Source organism: Bison bison, unplaced genomic scaffold (assembly GCF_000754665.1).
Source record: "Bison bison bison isolate TAMUID 2011002044 unplaced genomic scaffold, Bison_UMD1.0 scf7180017864060, whole genome shotgun sequence".
Lineage (NCBI taxonomy): Eukaryota > Metazoa > Chordata > Mammalia > Artiodactyla > Bovidae > Bison > Bison bison.
The window spans coordinates 351,893-372,533 of NW_011494632.1; the positions used below are offsets into that span (position 1 = coordinate 351,893).

The 20,641-nt window shown below is 37.8% G+C and overlaps 1 protein-coding gene across 1 annotated transcript in view; it reads right to left on the reverse strand.

Annotated features, from left to right (window-relative positions):
• Positions 1 to 5,265: 5,265 nt before the first annotated feature.
• Positions 5,266 to 20,641, reverse strand: part of PDGFC (platelet derived growth factor C) — a gene marked incomplete at its 5' end in the record, with an annotated part of 252,777 nt that continues 237,401 nt past the window's right edge. The window contains 2 exons of the mRNA XM_010836107.1: positions 5,266 to 6,797; positions 14,507 to 14,724. Of these exons, the coding sequence (XP_010834409.1) occupies positions 6,681 to 6,797; positions 14,507 to 14,724 (335 nt within the window). The remainder of the gene's footprint in view (positions 6,798 to 14,506; positions 14,725 to 20,641) is intronic.

The following is a 20,641-nucleotide window of genomic DNA, read 5'->3' on the forward strand; positions in this document are numbered from 1 at the left end:
TGCTTCTGCTGAAATGCTGGCAAATCATGTTTTCAGATCACAGCTTTAAGACAGAAAGCAAGGCATATCAAATACGGCCAATGAATTATTCATGTACTTCCTGCTTTCCTTGTAATAGATTTTTTTTCCAGATATGTATGACATGTACTTGTTGATCTCTGAATATTCTGAAATTAAGACTACCAGTCTAGAAATTTGGAAGGTAAACCCTACCATACATACTATCATTAAAAAAAAAATAGCATCTCCATTAGGATATATTAATTTTATTCCTGCTGCTGCTAAGTCGCTTCAGTTGTGTCCAACTCTGTGTGACCCCATAGACGGCAGCCCACCAGGCTCTGCCATCCCTGGGATTCTCCAGGCAAGAACTCTGGAGTGGGTTGCCATTTCCTTCTCTAGTGCATGAAAGTGAAAAGTGAAAGTGAAGTCGCTCAGTCGTGTCTAACTCTAGTGCAGGTTAAATATAGAAAACCAGGAATACATCTTATCCTCTAAATTGTAGAGGGGATTGTGCCTCAAAATTTGTCTATTGTTTACTATTATTATTAAATAGACATTTTAGTTATATCAGAAACTAGGTTATTTCATATAAATGATATTTTATTTACATCTCTCTGTGGTGTCATTGGAAGGGAAAGGTAAGTCGTTCAGTCATGTCTGACTCTTCATGACCCCATGGACTACAGCCTACCAGGCTCCTCCATCCATGGGATTTTCCAGGCAAGAGTACTGGAGTGGGGTGCCATTGCCTTCTCCAAATGTCATTGGAACCAGTTATCTACTAGTTAAGTCTAGCAGGTACTTCTGCACTAAAATTGATCACTTTTTTCCCCCTAGAATTTCTTTTGGTTATACGAAATTTTTATTCTCAAATTATAATTCTACTTGGCAAACAAGTTTTAGAAAACTAAAAATGGAATCAAGGATTTATCCATACCACATTGAGTAAACAGTATTCTGGATGTAATCTATGCATTATGTAAATAATCACAAAAGAATTAAAGGCATGGAGATTACACAATTAACATAATATTTTATAAAGAAAGAATGAAGAAATGAGAGAGACTGATAGAAAGTTTGGAAAGAAGATAACATAAAGAGCAGATGAAAATTTCCCTAAGTGTCTTAAGTTATAGAAGAGTTCATTAAAAGCTAAATGTTAAACATTTTAAGTAAATGTTTCAATGTTTTGTATTAGTTAAATATTTATTAAACCATAAAATTAATAATAAACAACAATGAGACTATTACTGAAAAGGTAGACGACATTATCTGAGAGCTTACTTTCCCTTCTTAATAGAAAAATGATAGATGCTCACTGAAATAGAAGCAAGTGCTTTGCCAAGGATTCTATGCTTTTAATATGTTTTTAATAACATTTTTTTTCACAGCTTTAGAGAGATCATTTAGAAAGATTGTATCTTATATTGATGAAACATTTTCCAAAGAACATATTTCTTGTTCAATTTTAATTTTTTGTCCGTAAGTTGCAAAGTGAAGGTATGTATAAAAGTTTCCTGGAGATATAGCACATATGATACGATCTCCTTGCGAAGAAAATAATACCTACTGGTCTCATTTGCCAAATAGCACTGCATAACAAATACCCTCAAGATTTCAGCAGCTTACAACAAGAATTATTTATTTCTCAGTCAAGTGTGTGTGGGCTGTCTGGAATCTGCAGAACTTGACCCCATGGCAGGAACTGGGTTCAGAACAGCAGCAGGAGTCCACTGTGCTCTCTGGGGCACACTCTTCTCATGGTGATGGCAGCAAAGACAGCAAACTATCTGTACCAGCATATGGCACCTGTCACAGGTATTATACTTCCATCTTGTAGGTTATAGCAAGCCACGGCAAAGACCACATGCTGATAGACACATACACCTCCAAGGGAGTAGACATCAGCTACTACTACCGGGGACAAAACTGAGACCAGAAATGCCATTTAATTACCTGTATGTTTATCTACGCATTGACATGCATAGATAAACATGGTGGGGAACATGGTGACAAAATTTTGGATTTTTTTTTTTACTTTATTCCTTGTTCTTTTTGAGGGGGAGGGATTTTATTTCTTAAATACTGCAGTACATAATTTAAAATTTTACTGCAGTCTTAATTACTTAGATTGACTTTATTGAGATATAATTCAAATATTTCACCATTTTGAAGTGTAGAGTTCAGTGGTCACCAGTATCTCATTCAGAGTATTTTCATCACTCCAAAGGGAAAAGCTGTCCTCCTTAGTAGTCACTGCCCTTTTACCCACTTCTACCAGCCACTGGCAAAACACTTGTCAAATTTCTTTCTGTATAGATTAGTCAATCCCGAACATAGCATATAAATGTAGTCTTACATTTTATGGTCTTTTGTGAATGGCTTTTTCTACCTAGCACCATGTTTTCAGGGTTCATCCATGCTGCAGCATGTATCAATACTTCTTTACTTTTTATTTTTATTGCCTAACATTGTATTGTATAGATACACTGTGCTTTGTTTACTTATTAGTTGATGGACATTTGGGTGGTTTCTTTCTTTTTTTTACTATAATGAAAAATGTTGCTATGAACCATCATGTGTGGGGATTTTCCATTTTCTTGAGTATATACCTGGGGGTAGAATTACTAATTCATATATTTACTCTGGGTTTAAGGTTTTGAAGAACTGCATCACTATTTTCAAAGTTGCTACAGTAGTTTACAATCTGACCAGCCATGTATAGGGTTCCAGTCTCTCCACATCCTCATCAACACCTACTACTATCTGTCTCTTTGATTCTGGCTGTTTCACTGGGTGTAAAGTAGTTGGCTCATGATATTAGTTTGTATTTCCATAATAACTAATAATGTCGGCTATCTTTTCATGTGTGTATTTGCCCCTTGTGTATCTTCTTTTTTTGAGAAATGGGTGTTCAAGCACCCTGTTAATTTTTCTATTATCTTTTTATTGTTGAGTCATGAGAGTTCTTTATATATTTTAAATATCAATATAAGATCTTAATCAGATATTATAGGCCTCCCTGGTAGCTCAGAGGGTAAAGCATCTGCCTGCAATGTGAGAGACCTGGATTCGATCCCTGAGTTTGCAAAACACCCTGGAAAAGGGAAAGGTAACCCACTCCAGTATTCTGGCCTGGAGAAGTCCATGGACAGAGGAGCTTGGCAGGCTACAGTGCATGGTGTCACAAAGAGTCGGACACAACTGAGCAACTGAACATGCACACAATCAGATACGTGAATGGAAAATATTTTTTCATGTTATATGGTTTGTCTTCTCATTTTCTTAACAGTGTCCTTTGAAGTACAGAAGGTTTTAATTTAATAATGTCATTTTTCTTTTGTCACATGTGTTTTTGGTGTGTATCTGAGACATGACCAATCACCTAATCTAAGGTCATCAGAAATTTCTCCTGTATGTGTTTCTAAGTGTTTCATACTTTTACCTCTTACATTTAGGTCTTTGATTCATTTTTGACTTAATATCTATACATGGTAGGAGTTAAGGGTTCACATTTATTTTTTTGCATATGGATATCCAGGGGTCCTGGCACTATTTGTTGAAAAGAATACCTTGTCCCCATCGAGCTGTCTTGGTAGCATTGTCAAGATCAATTGACCATAAATGTTAGAGTTTATTTCTGGACTCTCAGTTATCTGCATGTCTAAAGTATTAGCCTTACCACACTATTTTTATTGTTTCACAGTAAGTTTTGAAATTGGGAACTGTGAGTACTCCAAGTTTGTAGCTCTTTTTCAAGATTTCTTAGCTATTTTGGGTCCTTTGCATTTCCATGAATATTAAGATCAGCTTTCCTGTTTCTTTAAAATGGTAGCTGGGAGTACATATGTATTTCTAAAACAATAAAGTTATTAATCTTAATAGCTATCCTTCCTATGAAACTACTAAGTCTTTTTCTTAAATTGTGTATGCTGCTGCTGCTAAGTCGCTTCAGTCGTGTCTGACTCTGTGTGACCCCATAGACTACAGTCCACCAGGCTCCTGTGTCCCTGGGATTCTCCAGGCAAGAATACTGGAGAGGGTTGCCACTTCCTTCTAAATTTTGTATAGATTTATACTAAATAAAATTACTGTAATGGCTTAGAAGTTACAAAGACATTGCATTTAGTGTAAGCAGCTAGGCAAATGCTTTCTGAAGCAGATTACAAAATATAATTAACATTTTAATACACACGGGGGGACATTACTGCAATAGATGAGCACAGGAACAGTGCTCCACAGACAGTGCTAGCATACAAAACAGAAACAGACTCTCAGACACAGAGAACAGACCTGTGGTTGCCAAGGGGGAGGAGGAGTAGGGGAGGGGCAAGGGGGAGGGCTGGATTAGGGGTAGCAAACTATTATATACAGGATGGATAAACAACAAGGTCCAACTGTACAGCACAGGAAATTATATTCAATACCCTGTGATAAACTATAAATGAAAAAGAATATGAAGAAGAATGTATACATATGTATAACTGAGGCACTTTGCTGTATACCTGAAAATAACATAACATTGCAAATCAATTATACTTCAATTTAAAGAAAAAGCTGGAAATGTTGGATTAAATGCAGTTCCACAGGTCACAGCTATCACATTTCACAGTGTGTTGTTAAGTCTAATAACAGTGGTCAAATGGCCAGATAGAGACGTGGTAGACTTTCCAGGACGGCAGCCAAGCTGTATCTCGTCAGCCTCCAGGCAGCTGGGACAAAATTATGATAATAAGTCAATAATACCGAGTAGGTATTTTCACTTTGTCTTTCACGTGGGTGGGCGCAGGGTAGGACTGTCAGGCGGGAAAGTGCTTGAAAGGCTATTGCCTGGAAGAGCCTGGGACCTAAATGGCCTGCCTTGAGATCTACTTCTAAAACACAGGCCCACATCTTGATGTGTGCCATGTTAGGTATGTGGATCCACATGCTAGAGGGGTCTGGGCTCACCCCTTCTAGTATCAGCCACTGAAAATGCAAAGACAGGAGTAGGAAGTTATACTCCCCCATTTCATACCGCCATCTAATCTGTCATCAAGCATTTCATTAATCACACACAACTCCAAGTCACTTGCAACTTAATTTACCACTAATCAGTATCAAGATAACTGAAAAAAAGAAAACTACTGCTCAAAAGCACAGGCGTCCAGAGGCAGGAAAGCCTCACCAGAAATGCTCACTTTTTTGCCTGTCTTTTGAACTGATTTCTCCTTTTGCAAAATAAAAGTAATGGTGACACAAATCTTGCAAACACACGCTCAGTTTCTCCCCAAAATAGCTGCATTCTTTTATTTGGTGATTCAATACATTTTTAATTCCAATAGTCACCACATAACCTAGGCACAAGATTCAGCATTGTACAAGCAAAGGATTTGACTGATTTTCTTTTCAAATTGCCAAAGAGTACAATAAGTGAATTGATTAAAGGATATACTTCTGTACATAAAAATATTCATGTATTTATACAAGTGTATGGAACAGAGTTTAAAGATAATCTAACCAGAACATCACAATAAATAGGATGTGTTCCTATAGGACAGCCGAGCATGCTTTGTCAGGAGGTTGTCAAGTCTCTTATTCTCAAGGTGCTTTATGATCTTCTGAGCTGGGCTCACATTTCCCTAAAAAAGGGTTAGAGGTTAGTAACGCCTGGACCTGGATGCCTCTGGGGGTATTCTGCTTTTTTACTTGCATCCCAGTAAGAGGAGTTGAAGACATGATTATTTATTTTCCAAGAGTCTTTGCAACTTACCAAATTCTATCCATTTCCCAATTAATATTTGAAAAAGCAGATTGATCTAAGCTCTAGCACCATACAAGAAGGAAATACATGTATTTTTGTCAGAGCAACAATATTTTATATCATCTTTGTCCCTCTGGCTATAACAATTCTGTTTAGAAAATTTTACCAAGCTAAAAATAGTTGATCTAGGATGTCATAAAAAAGAATATTAAATACCTTTGGTAAAAATAGATATATTTAACAAGATTAGAAAAGCAAACAGTTATAATGTCAAAAGGAGACTATAAAAAATGTACACAATAAAACAAATAAACCAACTTATAAAGTGAAGATAAGGCCACTCTTCTTCTCAGGTTTGTCTGTTCCAAACCATGCATGGAGGTCTCTTCTTCTAAATGGTAGAAATCTGATTAAGAAATATAGAATATCCAGTCTCTCCTATCAGCATGACAAGTTTAATTCATGGCAACACAGTTCCTTTTTAAAACCCATGTTGGTAGAACTTAGAACACTCTTATACATGTGACTAGAAGAAACAATCCGAGATTTCTGTGATTTTAGCCCCAGAGCACAGGGCTTAGAGTTAAGCAAGGCGACAGAACCAGGGGCTCACAGGCAGTGTTTCCTGTGCTGACATGAATCTAGGCCACATCCAGACAAGAGACACAATGCAGCCGAGGGCGCTCATAGGGACTTTGCAACTAACTAGAAATCTACAAGGTTCATTCCTTTTCCCGGCGAGGACGTTCCTCTTGTCGTGGGGCCTCATCTCCAAACAGCCGTTGCACAACCCCTAATTCTGCCCGGTGTCTCCTCTCTCAGAACACGCTGTAAATCGTGAAGATGAAAGGGCCCTGGAGCCAACAGCCGGGACTGTGGATGGAGATAAGGCACAAGTTCCGTCGCAGAGGCAGCCCTGAGCCACCGTGAGGCATTATCCCCCAGGGTTCCCCCTGCACACGCAGTCACACTCCTCATGGTGCTCGAGGGCCACGTCTGTGAGTGACTTATGCAGCCCCCGGACGCCTGTCTTGGGTCTCAACTGAAGGACCTGAAAAGGAACAATGGAAACCACCTTTAAAATCAGGCCATGTCTGCAACTTGTGATTTCATGGACAGGAATGATTTCAGAACAGAATCTCGGGGCCCAACAATGACTTAACACATTTTAATTTCTACTCCTGAAGGCATTATGAACATATTCCCCCACCCTTCAAAGAAATCACAAATGATTATCATCTTTTCATGAAAGGAAAGACCTTCTAATACCAACAATTAGGAAGGAGGCTGCTCAGAATAAATAGACTTGTGGTTGCCAAGGGAGAGAGGGACAGGTGAGGGAATAGATTGAGACTTTGGGATTAGCAGATGCAAACTAGAGTATATAGCGTGGATAAACAACAATGTCCTACTATACTGCATAGGGAACTATAATCAATATCTTGTTATAAACCATAATGGAAAAGAATATGAAAAATAATATATATGTATAACTGAGTCACTTTGCCATACAGCAGAAATTAACACAACATTGGAAATCAACTATACTTCAGTAAAATAAATTAAAAAAAAATAGTCCTTAAATTGAAAGATTCATTATGCCCTCTTTCCCTTACGAATTTAACTGTAATCAGAGGGAATTTCACCTTCTTTAGGTGTTTTGGAAACCACTACTGAACAATTTGTTTTTCTGTTTGTTGTTTTCTTTCATTCATTTATTCACATGCCTAGCAAATATTTATCCTTGGAGCATGGCAGGCAAGTACTGCGATGCTGTGAAAAGAAACCCGACCTGTCTGCAGCTGAGTCTGCTCAATTATGCTGCTCATTAACGTGCTTGGCTACACGTCAAGTCCTCTGTAAACTTGATGAGATGGATTAGATGTACTTCGTCGACAACAGCTCCATCACAGTTAACTTTCTGCAGCTGGGTCCTACTGTGTCGTGTACAGTTGGCAAGAATAACAAGAATGCCTCTATTAAATGAAGTTATTTGCAATTTGGATGGTTGAGATTTTTAACCAGAAATACAGCAAAACAGACACTGATACTAAACACACCCTTTTCAGACTGTGATGAAAGGATACAGCTATGTATTCTGTACGTGATTCTCTGACATATTTGATAAGAACTAACTACTCAACGTATATTACATTTTAGGTCTTATAACAGAAATCATACAAAGTTTTAGAAATTATGTGGCTTTGGCTTATGAAAAGAGCACAAAATAATGTGAAGTTGTGCAGTTTGCTCTCTGACTTTGACACAGATAACTTTGCAGAGCAACTTCTGAAAGACACCATTCTGGAAATATTCATTAATCCAAAATGGCACAAATCGGGTTTTACAGAGGCTTCCCAGGTTGCTCAGTGGTAAAGAACCTACCTGTTAATGCAGGAGACTCGGGTCTGGGAAGACCCCCTGAAGAAGGAAATGGCAACCCTCTCCAGTATTCTTGCCTGGATAATCCCATGGACAGAGGAGCTTGGCAGGTTATAGTTCATGGGGTTGCAAAGAGTTGGACATGACGTAGTAACTAAACAACAACACAACTGGTTTTATGACTGTTTTGCTTAAATATTTAAAAATGAAAAACAAAGAATCATCCTCCCTTTGGAGTATCTGGTCATATCAAAGGTTAATTAGCTGACAATTTTTGAATGCTTACTGGGTATCAGGTGATCTAATAGTTTTCACATACTTTAACTCACTAGAATTCTATGAAGTAATTTATAATTATTAGCCCTAGTTTACACATGAGTGAACAGAAGCTTAGAGAGAATGAGTGACACAGTCACCATCTGTACTTTTGCCAAATGGGAATGATTACAATGATAGATAATAATTTCACCAAGACCCAGAATATTACTAGTCATATACTCTACTTATTTAGTAACTTTCTTCCCAGAGAGATAAACTGCAAAGGCTTATGATAGCCATGAAAAAGAGTAAACTTTTAAAGTAGATTTTCTATGACATTTACAATTCTAGAGTGAAAATTATTCAGACTATTATTTTCATGTGAAACTTAATCCAGTGAGATTAATACAGTATATGTGTTGGTATTGATCTCCCGCTTTTGATCAATATAAGGTGGCATCAAAACCAACTACTTGTAAGATGCTGGCACTATGCCTTATCATCACTCTCAACAAATGGCTTCTGGATCAGGTCAGGTGGATTGATACATTGCAACATTGGCAGTGTCTTTAATTCCTGTGTCCACTTATATATATTCTCCCAGTTGGCAGGGGGAAGAATGACCATGACTGGTAAGGGTTAGTAAGACCCCCATATACAGTTCTGCCAGTCTATGTTACACCAGGCTACAACCCAACAACCCTTCCTCCCTCTGCAGAGCTTACACAAGATGCAGTCACCACATAATTGTCCCCTCTCCACCCCATCTTCATCCACCCATGCCTGTGGATATGTACGAAAGCAAAAGAATCTCATAATGTTCCAAGGGTGTTCAGGTCTTGAATGTGGTGCAGGTTTAATTAGTGTTTTCCCTCTTAATTCCCTTTGAAAGCTTGGACTTTGGAAGACACAGAGAGACCTGGAAAATGACTAGCTGGTCTCAGATAATGTTAAAAAGGGTTACTGGTCTTTAGCACAGGGCTTATGATACAGGAAAGAAGTAGAAGCATATCTCACAAAGGTGTTGAGGAAGAGACTCAAACTACAATTTTGACTGTGTGAAGAAATAATGCAAGGGAATGCTAAAACTAGAGACTCTGGAGAGAACAGATCAGGCCAGAAAGACCCATCAAGGAACATTGTACGTGTACTACTGTCCCAAATTCTGGGTGGCACAGAGCCTTGGGTGATGGGACACGTTACTAGAGTAAGGCAATTGAGTGATATGATTATTCCCCCCCCAAAAAAAACACAGATCTACACAAGAAAAGACTATGTATTATGAAAAATGAAACTAGAAGTATAAAGATATAAACAAGATGAACGCCGATTAGGGTGACTAAGAACAGGGGAAAGGAGCGATATGTTTGTCAGAATATCTTACGAATGTTTTTGCCAGAAAGAAAATATCGTATCTATGGGCAAAATTCATTAAATCTTTATTGATTATTTGCCATAATCAAAGAATAAGGCTGGACAAGGTGGAGGGTAGAGAAATAAAGCTGAGTGAAAGTGTTAGTCACTCAGTCGCGTCCAACTCTTCGCAAACCCACAGACTGTAGCCCACCAAGCTCCACTGTCCATGGGTTTTCCAGGCAAGAATACTGGAGTAAGTAGCCATTCCCTTCTCCAGGAGATCTTCCTGACCCAGGGATTAAACCTGGCTCGCCTGCATTGCAGGCGGATTCTCTACACTCTGAGTCACCAGAAAAAGCTGAGTGAGACAATCACCAGTATATATGGAGGGCTTGAAATGTGCCAGACCTCATTCTAGGTATTTGTAAGCATCAGCTCCTTGAGTCCTCATAATGAAGCGTGAAGGCTTACAGCTCACATCACAGATGAGGAAATTGAGGGGCCAGGGATTAAGCAATTAGCTCCAAGTCACACAGCCTTGGATTCCCTGCACTTGAGCCCTGCATTGTAATGGGATCTTTATTCTTAATTCTCAATTTGGGAGAAACAAACACAAAGTAATAACAGTTCTCTAACAGAAATATCTTTAAAGTTGCACACATGCAGGAGGATGAACTACAGTTGTGCTGGGATTGACAGGAAACTAAAAAGCGATTCAAGAAAGTTGTAACATCTAGGTTTGCTGCTGCTGCTAAGTCACTTCAGTCGTGTCCGACCACCTAGACGGCAGCCCACCAGGCTCCCCCATCCCTGGGATTCTCTAGGCAAGAACACTGGAGTGGGTTGCCATTTCCTTCTCCAATGCATGAAAGTGAAAAGTGAAAGTGAAGTCACTCAGTTGTGTCCAACTCTTAGCGACCCCATGGACTGCATCCTACCAGGCTCCTCCATCCATAGGATTTTCCAGGCAAGAGTACTGGAGTGGGGTACCATTGCCTTCTCCGAACATCTAGGTTTACACATACATGAAACCCCTGTCTTGCTTTTCTGAAAATTTGTATTTTGGAGACAGGGAAATTAAGAAAACATTTTTTGTTTTTGGCTAAAATGGCTTCAAATAAAGAATATCTGATTTTAGATACAAAAGCAATAAAAATCTAATTTGATAATATTTTATCAAAATATAACATTGTTATATTTTATGATTTTTTAATATAAATTTATTTGTTTTAATTGGAGGCTAATTACTTTACAATATTGTACTGGTCTTGCCATACATCAACATGAATCTGCCATCGGTGTACACGTGTTCCCCATCCTGAACCCCCCTCCCACCTCTCTCCCCACAAAGAACTAAACAGACATTTCTCCAAAGAAGACATACAGATGGCTGGCAAACACATTTTATGATATTTTCAAGTTTGTGAAAACCCAATGAAAATGTTAAAGGAAGTCAAAAGAGGGACTTATTCAGTTATATTTGTAGTGACACAAATAGATACACTTCAGCTTAATATGTAGGCAAGCTGCATAAAACAGCCGGATGAAAGAGAGAAAAAATAAAACTTCTAAGCTCTGTCTTTGCTTCTGCTTTGTCCACGAAGTAGAATAATCTTTAAACTGAAAACTGGACCAAGGATCATCAAAAAGAATGAAAGCCTTCACTTTAAATAAGTCTGTTGATGTATGGCAAAATCAATACAATATTGTAAAGTAATTTGCCTCTAATTAAAATTAAATTAAAAAAAATAAATAAGTCTAGATCTTGATTAATGGTATTAAATAACAATGATTTTAGAAATGTTATATTATGTTTTGAAAAAGTTCATTTATTTAGAAGTAATACTAAATTTACTAGTCTCAGAACACACAAAGTATAAGGCTGAGAAAAAATTAGGGCTCAAGAACTACGAATTACACCAAACAAATAATCTTTTTTTATAGGCTAATTTGATTGCTAAAAAAAAAATAGTATCAAAGAAAATTTTATAATTCCAACAAAACATTGAAAAAATTAAGACAAGATTAGGTTGGCTATATCTGTGAGAAATGTGGAATTGGTAATCATATAATTATATCTGTGCACATACACATTAGAGATATTTGTGGGAAATGTACTCCATGATCTTACAACTAGATAAACACGCACAGTTGTGTAAGTGTGGACATACAGGTAGTACACACAATCAACCCCACTTGCAGGCTGGAGAGAATGAATCAATGCCCTTCTGAAGAGTACTAGTGCAGAAGCTCTGCCCATGGCCTTTCCCCACAGAAGAATTTTACCTGAGACTTTAAAACAGATATTGCACACTCTGTGGCAACTTTCTAGATAAATCTGAAACTCATGGTATTTGAAAAGAAATTTACAAGTATAGGATGGAGGAGGATCCTCTTGATCTGAGGACTGATTCAGCAGCCCCAAAGCCTGACATGGACTCAGCATCTGATAAGCTTGTTTAGAAAAGCTCACAAGACTCCTCTGGCTTTTATAGCTCTTCACAAGTTGGGTCATAAACCCAAGACTTGTTGGCTAAATCATGTCCCCAAATACACTTTCCTTAGTAAGTACCTGCTTTAGAAAGTTCAAGATTGAATAATTTTAGGTGGGGGAAGAGTCACTCCAGTTTATCTCCTACTTTAATCACATCCTTTTATATTATACCAATCAATTCTAATATCAGCCTACCATTGAGGCATTTTGACTTTAACATGTTTTAGAACGAGACCCTGTGGGCCACTCCCCCACTCCATGTCCTCATTTTGTCTTTTGTCTGTAGAAAAACTATTCAAAGAATAAATTTAATAGGAGAAGTGAGAAAATGCAGAAAGTAAACAGTCAAGTAAAACAAAATAATAATAGTTTAGTCATTAATCAAAGTCAAGGACCTTTAGAGTTCTTCCTCAAGGGCTATAGATAGTATCCTGAGCCATATCCTTTGAGCTGTTTTCCAGACACCAGGTAAAAGAACTTAACTATATGCTCCCCATAAGCACAAGCATATAGACTCTAGACCAGTTGGAACCAGAAGGTTAATGATGCTGACTTCTGATGACCTTACCACCAGCCAATCTGAAGAAAGTTCATGAGCTGAAACCATTTCCCTTACCCCGTCTTTAAAAACCTTTTCCTGAAGGCCTTCGGGTGTTCAATCCTTTTAAACGATAACTACCTGGACTCCTTGTTCGGCACCTATAATAAACATTGTATTTCCTGCACTACAAGCTGGGTCAAAAGACTGACTTTACTGCTCGGGAGGGCAAGCAACCCAAGTTTGGTTCAGTAATAGAACTGCCATGTGAAGGGTTTTTTCTCAACTAAATTCCCAGTTCTCAGAGTAGCAACAAAGCCATCCCCTGGGCAGAGTGGGACTGGGGTTCCTCCTGAAACAGAAATGGAGGGTGTTTCTGGCCCAAGGGTCTCTAGATGCATGTGGAATATGAGAGCAAGCAGTCCTACTTATTTTCCAGACTGCCAGTTTGGGATGTTATCTTCTAAAAACTATCATCTAATAATTGTCAGAGAATAAAACCATTAGGAAAAATCAATCCTAGTTTGCATTTTTGTAGGCTAAATGTACTGATGATAGTTACAGCAAGTTAATAATACACCTAGGGTAGAAACAGGGAACTTCTATTCTGGAATTCAGTGCTTTTTTCCTATTTAGTCAACTGCCAACACAATACCAGGGAAGAGCTGGGCAGCCCTGTCACATGAGTGCAGTTTATGATATGACATATTCAGATTACCCAGCAAATGTGGGTTCTGCTGGTGTCTTCATATATAAGAAAAATCATTTCATTTATTAAGTAGATATTTATTTTGTGCCATTCTCTTATTTAGCAGAAAAAATAAAAACAAATGAAGCCATACTGAAATGAAGTTAGGAGGCAGACCTTGGTTTGGTTTTGTAAAAATTAAAGTTTGTAAAACATGTTTTGTAAAGACTAAAGTTGAGCCATCAAAAAGGGATTGCTTCCTGATGTGTGAAAGCTATGTGCTGCTAGAGAGGGTGGCGGGGGGTATAACTGGGGATAATTAATAAGAATTTTAAATATTTAAGCTCTAACATTACCAAGGCTCTGAAAACCAAAAATTACCAATATTTCCTATTGTATTTTCCTTAATTACATAGGATAAAGATATAGAAAGACGAAGAATCCATGCAGGTTTAACATACTATTTGGGGCCACATGAATAATAGGAAGACACAATATAAAAGATGAATAATAGGAAGACACAATATAAAAGATGAATAATAGGAAAACACAATATAAAAGATGAATAATAGGCAGTATAATATGAATATACTCTTGGGATTTATGTGTTAGCACTGTCCCAAATGGAAAAATAAACATCAAAGATCTATTTCCTCCAAAACAGACCATAATTTACCTCCAAGTTGTCTTTAAAATATTTTCCCTTGATATTTTGAAAAGGTGAAAATTTCATCCATTTTTCCCCATCCAGAAGAACATATTGTGCTTTTTCTATGAGGAAAAAGTCCCCTGATCACCCGTGATTATCCATTTGGAGGGCAAGCTGTCCAAATCCTTCATGTCTGGCTTTCTGAGTTCAAGTTTCTAATTTTTTTAAGTAATAAATAAAAACAGGAAGTCTTCTGTAAACCTTGGTTTGGTTTTGTTTGGTTTCCCTGAAGATGACCTCTCCTTTAAAACAAGCCTTCTCTGGTGCACTGCTTTATGATATTCTGGGACACAACCCCCAACTTGAAAGACCAGGAAAGGCAAGGACGTCCGTACCTCGTGATACTTCTTGGTGACCTTGCTGGGGACACACTGACACTCGCTGCAGGTGTGCAGGCAGCACGCGCAGTTCCCGCCACAGCGCTTCACCAGGAGGCAGCCAGGCCAGAAGATGGTGTCGGTCCTCTTCAGCTCCTCCCGGACGGACACGGAGAAGTTGCGGGGCGTGCAGCTGTAGAGCCGCACCTCCTCCTTGAGCAGGTTCAGGTCCACCACTGCGGGGCACACAGGGAGCCAAGAGGAGGTGAGCTCTGAGCCTGACGCACTTCACTTAGCTCTTTTTTTCTCACACAGAAATCTATTTCATGAACCATCACCTTAACAATAACCCTAATTATTTAACCAGGTCTTAGGGTGATGCAGCTTGTGGGCTGGACTATTTTATGGCAAACAGAGCTTACTTGTGACCCAGGGATGGTTGAGAGGTAGCATTGTGCAGAATTGATGGAGCCAACAGAAACAGTTAAGAGCTAAACATAGGAAACTTTACAGGAAAAATGGGGCTACATCTTCTAACCTTTGGAAGAAAAGCAAATATGGGACACATTGGAGGGAAGAAAAGAATGTAAAATGAATGCTTTGACGAAAAAATAAATCCATGTTTTAAAAGGATGACAAGCTCATGCAATGAATGAAGAATGAAGTTTAGAAACTTGCTGGCAGAACTTTGCACGAATCATAGAATGTGAAAAGGAATGAAGAAAATGAGTTTTTGAAGACAACTGAGTGGACCAGGAATGAAAAAGAAGACACATTTTAAAAGAGCAGGAGTTGTTGGAAAGCATTGCTTCTGGCATGTTGATTAGCTTATGGACTTGGAAATTTAGTTTAACTAGACACCTTCAGATTTGTAGTCTCCTTTTAATGGATGGAAGTAATGTCTAATTTATAACCATTGCCTCTATTCTTTTAGTAACTTGGTTAACAATGTTGTGCTTTATTCTTTAGAATACCTACTTATGAAGAGGAAAAAAATATCCTTTTATTAATTGTTGCAGTAAATTCTCAAAGAACCATTGCCTTTAACTACAAGATGACATTGCCTCAGTTAAATTGTATCAGAATAACATGTCACATTTAGTATGAACTTATATATAAAATATGAAGTAGTTGATAATTACTAGGATAAGCATTTCTAAAATGATCTTAATTTCTGGTTTAACAATTTGCTTTTTCACCTAGAAATATTCAAATAAAAGTAATTCCAATAAAACTGAAGTTTTGAATAATATATAATCCATCAGAGTTTTTTCCGTCAGTTCAGTTCAGTTCAGTCACTTAGTCGTGTCCAACTCTTTGCGACCCCATGAACCGCAGCATGCCAGGCCTCCCGGTCCATCACCAGCTCCTGGAGTTTACCCAAACTCATGTCTACTGAGTTGGTGACACCATCTAACCACTTCATCTTTTGTTGTCCCCTTTTCCTCCTGCCTTCAATCTTTCCCAACATCAGGGTCATTTCAAATGAGTCAGCTCTTCGCATCAGGTGGCCAAAATATTGGAGCTTCACCTTCAACTTCAGTCCTTCCAAAGAATACCCAGGACTGATTTCCTTTAGGATGGACTGGTTTGATCTCTTTGCAGTCCAAGGGACTCCCAAGAGTCTTTTACAACACCACAGTTCAAAAGTATCAATTCTTCCATGCTCAGTTTTCTTTATAGTCCAACTCTCATATCCATACATGACTACTGGAAAAACCATAACCTTGACTAGACGGATCTTTGTTAAAAAGTAATGTCTCTGCTTTTGAATATGCTGTCTAGGTTGGTCATGACTTTCCTTCCAAGGAGTAAGCGTCTTTTAACTTCATGGCTGCAGTCACCATCTGCAGTGATTTTGGAGCCCCCCAAAATAAAGTCAGCCACTGTTTTCACTGTTTACCCATCTATTTGCCATGAAGCGACAGGACTGGATGCCATGATCTTCCTTTTCTGAATGTTGAGCTTTAAGCCAACTTTTTCACTCTCCCATTTCACTTTCATCAAGAGGCTTTTTAGTTCCTCTTCACTTTCTGCCATAAGGGTGGTATCATCTGCACATCTGAGGTTATTGATATTTCTACCAGCAATCTTGATTCCAGCTTGTGCTTCCTCTAGTCCAGCATTTCTCATGATGTACTCTGCATAGAAGTTAAATAAGCAGGGTGACAATATACAACCTTGACGAACTCCTTTTCCTATTTGGAACCAGTATGTTGTTCCATGTCCAGTTCTAACTGTTGCTGTCTGACCTTCATACAGATTTCTCAAGAGGCAGGTCAGGTGGTCTGGTATTCCCATCTCTTTCAGAATTGTCCACAGTTTATTGTGATCCACACAGTCAAAGGCTTTGACATAGTCAATAAAGCAGAAACAGATGTGTTTCTGGAACTCTCTTGCTTTTTCCATGATCCAGCAGATGTTGGCAATTTGATCTCTGGTTCCTCTGCCTTTTCTAAAACCAGCTTGAACATCTGGAAGTTCACGGTTCACATATCGCTGAAGCCTGGCTTGGAGATTTGAGCATTACTTTACTAGCATGTGAGATGAGTGCAATTGTGTGGTAGTTTGAGCATTCCTTGGCATTGCCTTTCTTTGGGATTGGAATGAAAACTGACCTTTTCCAGTCCTGTGGCCACTGCTGAGTTTCCAAATTTGCTGACATATTGAGTGCAGCACTTTCACAGCATCTTTCAGGATTTGAAATAGCTCAACTGGAATTCCATCATCTCTACTAGCTTTATTCGTAGTGATACTTCCGCAGGCCTGCTTGACTTCACATTCCAGGATGTCTGGCTCTAGATGAGTGAACACACCATTGTGATTATCTTGGTCATGAAGATCTTTTTTGTATAGTTCTTCTGTGTATTCTTGCCACCTCTTCTTAATAGCTTCTGCTTCTGTTAAGATCCATACCATTTCTGTCCTTTATTGGGCCCATCTTTGCATGAAATGTTCCCTTGGTATCCCTAATTTTCTTGAAGAGATCTCTAGTCTTTCCTATTCTATTGTTTTCCTCTATTTCTTTGCATTGATCGCTGAGGAAGGCTTTCCTATCTCTCCTTGCTATTCTTTGGAACTCTGCATTCAAATGGGTATATCTTTCCTTTTCTCCTTTGCTTTTCGCTTCTCTTCTATTCACAGCTATTTGTAAGGCCTCCTCAGACAGCCATTTTGCTTTTTGCATTTGTTTTATTAAAATTCAGGAACATTATCTAAAATATAAGAGCTATGTTAAATATATATTCATTTTCCTGACAACATCATAAATAATATTTTCTGGCCAAAGTTAAGTTCAGATAATAATCCAGTTGTAAAAATTAACTGACTAATATTTGAAAATATTTTTAAAATGACAAGGTAAGTAAGAATCAAATGCTTGCTTTCTTTAGCTATGTTTTACTTGTGTATGTGGTCAAGTTTTTCTAAAATGTCAAAATAAGTCAAGGTAAGTATTTTTAAGAAACACATACAAGATTCTGTATATGCAGTTGTAAATTATAAACACATGTAAACTATACAGTTGACTAAAATTTGTCAAGAACAGGGAAATACCAAGGAAATGGTAATTTAATAGATTCATTTCAGCCTCATTCAACTAAAATTTTTTTTTTCCAATTCAACAGAAAAATTACTCTTTTATTTGAATATCTAAAGTTTTCCCTTTCATCTGAAAACTGATCCTGTGTAAGTAAAACTTTTAAATATTTAAGAGGAAATGAATTCATTCTTTTAAGTGCCATTAAAGACCAACTTAGTTCTAATAAAATTAATGAGATAATTAGTTTAAGTGATGTCACCTGTTTTATCTGATTTCATTTTGCTGGACTAACAATCTATGTACATACTGCTCTTTAACTGTCAATGCTGTATAGGAGTGTCTTTGAATCTTTTCTCTAGAAGTTAATATCTAGGCAAGAAGCGAGAAAACCTAAAACAGACACACACATACAAAAGCCAGTTGCCAAAGTTTTTAATGCTTATTTAAGATTTATACTTCTTTAGAATGTGAATGAAGCTCTTAGCTTTCAAAGGATATTCATCTACCTCAAAGAGTTTTAAACATACTATTTCATGCAACTAGAAAATGAGACTGTATATGTTCCCTTTAAAATGTTTACTTAACCACAATAAAAGGTTAGATGGATTTCCCAAGTGAACCAAGTTATGATACCTGCTACAATGTGAAAATTTAAACAGACTTTCAACTTAGCTTCCACTCATCTATCATGTTTGACACAAAAGTCAAAAGCCCTTTTTAAGTACTAGTTAAGCCTGACTTAAAAAAAAATGAGTTTTTCTTTTCTGTAGTAGGAAGATATGAATGAATACACTGAATTGGAGGAAGAAAGGGAAAATAAAGAAACGGAAAGACATGAATGCAGTCTACTCTGGGCTAAAGAAGGACTTTAAATTTAGCATATGTTATTTGAAATTTATGATTCCTACTGCTAGGACTTCAAACTCATCTAAGCTTCATTAAAATAAGTCATGTGACTATAATTGGTGTCACGAATTCATCAAATATTGTGTAGAACACCTAAGCAAAAAAAAAAAAAAAAGGTAGGGGGGGGAGAAAAACAGAGAAAGATCATGAATCAACACACACTTTTGTATAACTTTACTATTATGAAGTTTCCCTCTACAAAATATTTGTAAAGTAAACTTAGCCTTCAGATGCTTTATTTTCTTTTTGTGACTACTAAGACGATGCATGCATTAGCTTGTCTTTCTAAAGAATGAAGATGTGAAGCTTGTCATCAATGAACACTGTTTTTCTAATACCTATTTTCTTGTTCAGATTCATAAATATTGCAAGTTTGACTAAAAAGGAGAACACTGGTTAAGGGAAAAAAAAAAACAAAAAAAAAACCACGATCACATTTTACTTTGTCAGTGTTCATTCTTTTAAGACATTCAGCCCAGGGAAATTCTATGACTGTATTGCAATCTGAGGGTGGTCTTTCTAAGATGAATGTGGTAACACTGTGATATGTTTATTCTATGGAAAATCTCTTTCGATGTCTAATTAGAAGCTTTTAAACGTTTTACTCCTCGTTCCTTTGTAGAGAGACTCTGGGGAGGGGAGTTGGTTTTGTCTACATAGATGTTATCCCACACCTGCATTTTAGTTTATGTAAAGTTCCAAAAATATACACTGCTTTTCTCACACTTACCGTATGCTTAAAAAGTTAATAGATTTGGCAAACTGCAAAGGGCTTCAATTTGGAAAGTGTTAAATGAATATTTGAAAGATGTGGTTCAATGCTGGGTCTTTTAAATACACCCTAGCCTCTGGCCAAATCTTCACTGAGTACCACATGGAGAGATACAGGCACATGGGCATAGCTGGAGGGGAGATTTGCAGGTTCCCATCCCAAGAACAGCTGTCAAAAAACTCGATCTGAGCTCAGAACCCAGCTGACTCCCTCTGCTTCTTACAGATCCACTCGATAATCTACTCCAAATTTGCTAACAAAGGCTGTATTCAGGGGTGTTGCAGCCAGCCTCACAAATCTCCATCTTCCCGTTCCTGAGCAGGAGGGAAGGGAAGTGCGGTTGGTGAGTTATTCATCAAGATCACATCTTATAAATATGTAACAGCTTTCGGGATCTGGACGAGATTTGGCTGCCTCTGGACAAGATTTCCAATATTGCTGAGAGGAAACCAGGGCTGCTGGCCCAGCAGAATATCATGCTGGGCAAGTCTCAACAGGATCTGCTGAGATGGAAGGTCCTGATCAGAAGGGCTGCAGCTCTAAGGAGGAAAGGGTGGGAATAGGGTTTCTTTCTGAAGAACACATCTGATGCAATCTGCCCCTGTGAGTTGCTCAAATTAACTAAATATTCTGCTTTCTATAGACATTCTACAGACTGTTCTTCCATTTGTAAAAGACCCTAGGTAGATTTTAAAGTATCTGACAGACTGAAACAGATTTTCTGAGGGTATTTTAATTAGCCAGTTGCATTTTCATTTGTGTCTGACAGGGATGCTTTCCAATGTTAATGTTACTAGGAAAGTTAACGGACCTTAGAGCAAATTCTGTTACCATTATTTCCAATTTCTTGACCATGTGGAATTAAGTTTAATTATCAACACTTTCACTCTTGGAAGGAGATACTCTCATATAGTCAAAAGTGATCATTTCAAAC